Genomic DNA, 7,165 nt, shown 5'->3' on the forward strand with positions numbered 1-7,165 from the left:
GAGCGTGTCGAGGAGACTGTGCCTTCACCAGGGAAGTCTAGTAAATAATTACAGTGGGGTAAATAATTATTTTAAGACCTGTTGATCAGTCAATCAATCAATCACTCCAACCAATACAGACGCTACTGATCTGAACTCATTATGTGCATAAAGCAAATAACACTGATATTGTTAAAACAATTTCAATTTTTCTGATGACAGAAAAGGATTCCCAATTCCTAATTTGCCCAGTTTGCCATGATCAGTTTTAATTGAGCTTAACTGAGAAGATAGCAGTGCTTCTATATCAGGTTCCCATTTAGCTTGTTCATTCCATGATAGAGCTTTAACTGCAGTTATGGATTGCATGGCAAACTGTGTTCATATATGATCATTTCTTAGTGTTCCTGAGTCCATGTAGTGATTTCCATGATAGAATCATGCCTGTTTTTCATGCAACACCGCCTGAGGGCATAAAGATCAGGGTGATCCAATACAGATTTTTGGCCTTGTCCCTTGTATCAGAATTTTCTCCAGATTTTCTGAAACTTTTGATAAGGTTATGTACTGTAGATGATCCACAATTTGTATTTGTAGTTTTTTTGCAGATTGGTAAATCTCTGCCCAGTTTACTTCTGAAAAGCTCTACCTCTCTAAGATTTTGTTTTTATATTCAATCGTGCTTTTGTCCCGGATTAAGGAATGCTGGACCTTTTCTTTATCCTCTCAAAGATGTTCTAGTGTGCATGGAAGTTTGCCCAACCAATCTAAATGTATTTTTTGGACCTGGAGAAGGCTACACGAATATGGGTGTCTGGCCCTTTGTTACAAGCTATTTAGCCCATGTACATTCATTGCAAGAGTTTGGTCTGCATTGCTGGCAATAAGTTGGACTCATTCCTGTTGGACTGTTTATGGACAGAATTTGTAGCTGTAGCAAAGTGGCAGAAGGCTTACGCTTTGGTGGCTTCAGAAAAGCAAATTAGTACATGGATAAAAGAAGAGATTTAAATGGTTTAGACTGCAATGTTATAATCAATGTGTGATTGTTATCATCATGCTTCTGTATGGGTTCTCTGCCCTGGTCTGTTGTTTTCTGTCAGATAGATCGAGGGAAGAGTTAAAGCAAAATCAGAGGACTTTTATCTTGTTGGTCAGATTATATTTATTTAAGTATTTCATAAGACTGTGGTCCACCTGTTCAGGTGTCGATCTGTAGGCCCACAAGAAAGCCCTATACAGGATGTTGATTTTGGCTCTCTGATTCAAAGGTCCTAATCTCTGATCATATAAGTCTTACCCAGTGGATAATGCAGAGTTCGCTGGGGCCAATGTGGGTGAGGGGACTCGCCCAGTAGTAACTACCACTAAATCATTCAGGTGTTTTCCCTGCTAACACTATAATAAAAAAAACCTGAGTGGCCTTGCAGGTCAAATCCTATCAATCCCACTTGTTAATGGTAGCTCACATATTGATCATGGCCAGGACTGGACTGGGACAAAAAATCAGCCCGGGCATTTTGACTAGAGACCGGCCCACCAGGTATTATAGGAAAAGCCATAAAGCCTTTGAATGAAAACAAATGCTGTTGTGACAGTGATGTACACCGTCTTGTTGGTATATATGTATCAATCTAATAAACTTAAACCTACACCATCCTCCCTATTCTGATATTTTAAACAGTACTTACCGGAAATATCAGACAATAATTACATGTAGCCATCTAGGAGGGTTGCCAACTCCCAGCAAAAAAATAGGGAACCACCCCCCACCCTCCGCGTCATGATGCTTAATCAACGTAATCGACTTTAATTTATTGCCAGGGTAAAACAAATGCACAGAAACCAATTATTTTTCTACAGTAATTAAATAGATTCAACATCTTTCTGCAACAGAATTGCTGACTGTACACATGGTACCTTCCCAAAGGAAAAAGTACTATAGCTTATTAGGGCATATATTAGACTTAATATTTACTATATACAATAATGAATTTTTATATATTTTACATCAGATGACCACTTTGGTTGTAAGATTCGGTTGCATTTATTAAAACCTAGACATTTTACATGAGAGTAAGAAAGAAAAGTATTTCTTTGTGTCCCCCTTTCCCTGTTAATGCTCTACCTGGCCCCCCTGGCAAAACTTTGCTAGACCCGCCCCTGCACAGTTACCAGCTGTCAGCTGCACAGAAAAGGATCCTGGTGTTATTTGTCTCTCAGAAACAGTTCATAACTTCCCTTCAACTCATTCATGTCAACTAAAAGGTAAACCTGTTTCTCCATCACCTGTTCAGCTCTGATGATTCAGTAAGGACATCTCCTGGTTTCATGTTTCCCTCTCACCAGATATCGGTTTGGATATCTGTTGAGAGGGAAACTGTGTGTTGACTGTGTGTTGACCAGCACCTTTATGGCTGTGGTTCCAGCAAACGTCAGCTGATACTAGAAAGTAATATTAAATTAGGGTGACCATATTTTGATTTCCATAAAAGAGGACACTTGGCCCAGTCATGAAGAACTTTAATAATACTGTTTGCTTAAAGAAAATGTTAACATATTTAAACGAGGCCTTCTCTGTGCGGTTAATGAATGGTGAAATAAAAAAATATGATATAGGCTTTTACATGTCAACAAGGGCAAAGAAATAACTTAAAAACCAATGGAATGAAATAATGGTACATAAATAAGGCCTCATCTGTATAAGAAAAATTACCAGTACACGGGACGGTACGAGGGAAATTTCTTTTGCAGTTCATCTGAAAAGCTACAGTCGTGCTTTTAAACATCGCCAGGCGCGCTGCTGTGCGCTGTCTGTCCCATCTGTGAGCGCAGAACAACTCACAAAGCAGCCAGCAGCTCGGGGATAACATTTCACATAGGAAAACCCGGACATTTTCATTAATCTCAAAAATCCCCCCGGACGGCTGTAATTGGTCCAGCCCAGAGTCGATCATGACCAATTGGCCAATCCACCACCTTTCATTGTTTATACCGTTACAAAAAAAAAACCCAACCAAACAAACAAACAAAAAAAACGTTGGCCCATAAAAACGAAAAATCACCGTCGGCCCACCGGGCAAATGCCCGGTATGCCCGATGGCCAGTCCAGCTATGATCATGGCATTTGTTATTTATGGCATGATTTTAGTAGCCTGGACTAGAGAGAGGGAGGTTGGGAGGGTGAGCATAGCCAGGCCAAAAGATGCATGCATCCCCTTGTTCCCAGTTGATTTTAATCATCCAATGAGAAAGCAGCTGGGCAACAAAGTTTCATTATCACTATAAATAAATATATTAGACATCCATCCATCCATCCATCTTCATCCGCTTTATCCGAGGCCGGGTCGCGGGGGGGGCAGCAGCCTAAGCAGAGAAGCCCAGACCTCCCTCTCCCCAGCCACCTCCTCCAGCTTATCCGAGGGAACACCAAGGCGTTCCCAGGCCAGCCGAGAGATATAATCTCTCCAGCGTGTCCTGGGTCTGCCCTGGGGCCTCCTCCCGGTGGGACATGCCCGGAACACCTCACCCAGGAGGCGCCCAGGAGGCATCCTTGTCAGATGCCCGAACCACCTCAACTGGCTCCTTTCGATGTGGAGGAGCAGCGGCTCTACTCTGAGCCCCTCCCGGATGGCCGAACTTCTCACCCTATCTCTAAGGGAGAGGCCAGCCACCCTTCGGAGGAAGCTCATTTCTGCCGCTTGTATCCGCGATCTCGTTCTTTCGGTCACTACCCACAGCTCGTGGCCATAGGTGAGGGTAGGGACGTAGATCGACCGGTAAATTGAGAGCTTCACTTTTACACTCAGCTCCCTCTTCACCACGACGGACCGGTACAGCGTCCACATCACTGCAGCCGCAGCACCAATCCGTCTGTCGATCTCCGGCTCCCTTCTCCCGTCACTCGCGAACAAGACCCCGAGATACTTGAACTCCTCCACTTGGGGCAGGAACTCATCCCCGACCCGGAGTATATTAGACATGATATATATAAATAATATATATATTATTTATATGCAACAGTCAGTATATAATTAACCCTCGGTTAAAATCACATAGAAATGATGGTTCTGTGTTTAACAATAACAATACTTAATGCTCTTTTTCTGATTTAGGATTATGTGTTTAATGAGTTGGCAACACCGTTTTTATCTTCATCCTTTCCTCCAGAACACACAAAACTGCCAAGGTTGAAGCTGGCTCATGTGCACACACACACACACACACACACACACACACACACACACACACACACACACGAAGCTCAGAACAGTAATTTCCACTACTCAAATTACATTTAACATTTATGTATTAATTAAACTTATATCTTAAGTTATCTTTTATTAATAACAGATTCGCCTTATTATTACGAAATAGAGAAAAGCTCTGTTTTTGTACTTCACAATTTAATAAAAGGTTTAAATAATCATTAGTGTTGTTTAGAAAATGTAGAGAATACTCTAAAGATCTTTTCTTGTCTTCACTGTAAGATGTCTGTCTCTGGCTGCCTTTCGAAGCAGCTGAGCTCCGTGATGGACAGCTGAGGACAGATCATTTCTTAGTGGCCTTCAGGAGCTTTCTGCTCCACCGCCTTCATCCGTCTCTAAGCTGAAAAGTAAACTTTTGCTGAAGTGCTTCTTTATGAAGAAGAACATCCTCTCTGTGTCCCCTTGGTACTTCCCTTCAGGGAGTGTCCACTCCAGCATTATTGCTGAATTACAATTTTGTGCCTGAATGTCTGTCTCGGAGCAGGGTTTGTCTGTCAGTGCTTTGCTCTGTTATTACCTTGCACACAGATGAGCTGATTAATCAAGCTACTCCCACTTTGCTCTTCCTGACCTGAAAAGTCAAGAAGAAATTAACAGCCTGATATTTATTTTCCCCATCCACTCTCTTCATAACAGAGAGTCTCTGGGTTGTTCTGCTGTGGTCCCTGTTTGGACCTCTTGATTAAGGGTTAGTGATGCAATGATGCTGTTGTAATTTATTTCAGTCCCATGGCAGTACAGTCATAAGAAATGCAAACAGAGAAGATATTAGCTGAGAGCTTGAAGTCATCATGAGTGTCAACAAAAGAGATAACAAAATCAACTGATAAAGTAAGAGATATAAGAGACGGGGCGTCTGTGGTGTTTGAATTTGGAAGAATTATCAATTATAAATATTTAGACTATTAATTTTTAAGGTGTAACAGTAAAAAAGGGTAAAAGGTGTGTTTGTGTGTGGGTGTGAGTGTTGAAAAATGTTTTGTTTTTGTTTTTTAATTACAGACTGGTTGCAGATTGCTATGAGCTGCTGTGGTTCCAATATATTTGCAGTAAATATAAACTAGAGGTTTTACAGATTGAATAAGCAGGCTACATAGCAGAAACCGACATATGTACATTGTTACTGCTTCTGAACACAAGATACATAAATTATTATTCAACAGCACTGGTAATGTTTTAATAGAAAGAATAAATATCTCAATTTAAATGTGAGTTAATTCTTTACTCAGTCCTGTCTAAGCTTGATTCCAAAGGGAGAGTGAGACAGAGAGCACTTCAATTGTACAGCGCAGATTCTCTCCCTTTTCCTCTGACACTTCAAATTATCTTTAAGGACCAGAAATATGTGGGGCTCTGCTCTAAATATTTGGGGTGCGGACTCACTGAAAAGCTACAGGGTGCACAGGGGTGTAATGGTTAGCACTGTCACCTTAGCTAGCAGATTCCTTCCTAAGGTTCCCAGCTGGTGCCTTTCTGTAGGAAGTTTGCATATTCTCATTTGTCTAGCCTTTCTTTCCCTCTGGGTTTCCTCCCTTTAGATTTCCTGCAGTTGAAGGTAATGCAAGTTCAGGTTAACTGTGGTCTCTAAACTAGCCATGGAAATGAAGGAGATGAAGTGCCTAAAGTTTATAGAATAAAGACCTGTAAAAAAGTATGTATAAATGTGGTTTGTAATTTAAAGTGCTTAGAAGAACGCTATATGAATGTTACCACTATACAGAACTATATTTCTTTAGATATAAATTAGCATTTGTTTATGAAAAGTATAACATTGTTGTTTAGAGGCCCTTTGTTAATGCTTTCATATTTCTACATTAATAAACTATTATGAACCAGCTAATCAAAACATTTTTCATAGTCAATTAAATCGCTCACACAAAAACCTAAAGTCTTTCTGTTTACTTGCTGACTTGATGACAGTTTAACTGACACAACACTTCATAAATGTCTGCACTCTTAACCCCCCCCCCCCTATTATTTTTATGCAAAGAGGTATATTTAAAGAACTATTATAAGATCTATTCTTACCTGGACTCTGCATGGTGGTGATGATGGTGGTGGTTGTGATAGTGGTGGTGGTTGTCTCCTCTTCATCACTGCCTGCCCCTGCACCCTTTTCCCTTGCAGCAGTATCACTGGAGGTGATAATGGTAGAATGTTTTGGGCCTTTCAAAACCCTGCTGGTAACTGGAAGAAGTGCACTGGAGAGAGAAGTTGTTGCTAATGCATGTATGGAAAGGGTTGCTTGCATGTTGGAGCTTTCAGGAGTCTCATCTGAAATCCTTTTATCGCTGTTATCCAGTGTTCTCCTGGATGGTGATGTGGAAATCTGAGAGCTTGATCCTCCACTGTCTTCAAGGTACTTTGCCTGACCACGAGGGCCTGGGTGGGCCTGGTGTTGGGGCGGGTTCCGGTAGAGTGGGTGATGATTCAGGATGTTGATTGGCGGTGCAGTGGTGACCACAGGGAGCCTCCTGTCTGTGTCCTGGGTGGTAGGGTAAAGGTTGGGAATGCCCCCAGGAGTGATGGAGAGACTATCCTCAGAGGCAAAGGCTGCAGAGAATGACAGAAAATCATAGATGGATGGTGTTTCATATCACAGACTTAATCATCACTTGGCCAAGTAGATGCAGGAATTCCACGCTTTACTTTCCTGCTTGTTGCTCTAGTTCTGAACCTCTCCATCCACAGCCATTATCACACTTCTAGCACCAATGTCAGATGGTTAGTGACTGAGAATGGTGCAAATGAAAGCCTTTGAGCCAAAGAATAAAAAAGAAAATATTCTACTAATAATAAAAGCCATAACATCATAAAATAACACTTTCTTTTACTGTCAAACATTTTGTTTGACAGTAAAAGAAAGTGTTAGTTATTAATTTTTATTTTGGGGGCATTGATTTAAAAGTTTAGACTTA

General features: G+C 41.1%; 1 protein-coding gene across 1 annotated transcript in view; it reads right to left on the minus strand.

Moving 5' to 3' along the window:
- Positions 1-6,831, minus strand: part of sez6b (seizure related 6 homolog b) — a 151,131-nt gene extending 144,300 nt beyond the window's left edge. Inside the window, exon 1 of the mRNA XM_025898305.1 lies at positions 6,276-6,831. Coding sequence (XP_025754090.1) covers positions 6,276-6,498 — 223 coding nt within the window. The 5' untranslated portion in view covers positions 6,499-6,831. The remainder of the gene's footprint in view (positions 1-6,275) is intronic.
- Between the last annotated feature and the right edge of the window lie 334 nt (positions 6,832-7,165).

Source organism: Oreochromis niloticus, linkage group LG14, assembly GCF_001858045.2.
Source record: "Oreochromis niloticus isolate F11D_XX linkage group LG14, O_niloticus_UMD_NMBU, whole genome shotgun sequence".
In the NCBI taxonomy this organism is placed as follows: domain Eukaryota; kingdom Metazoa; phylum Chordata; class Actinopteri; order Cichliformes; family Cichlidae; genus Oreochromis; species Oreochromis niloticus.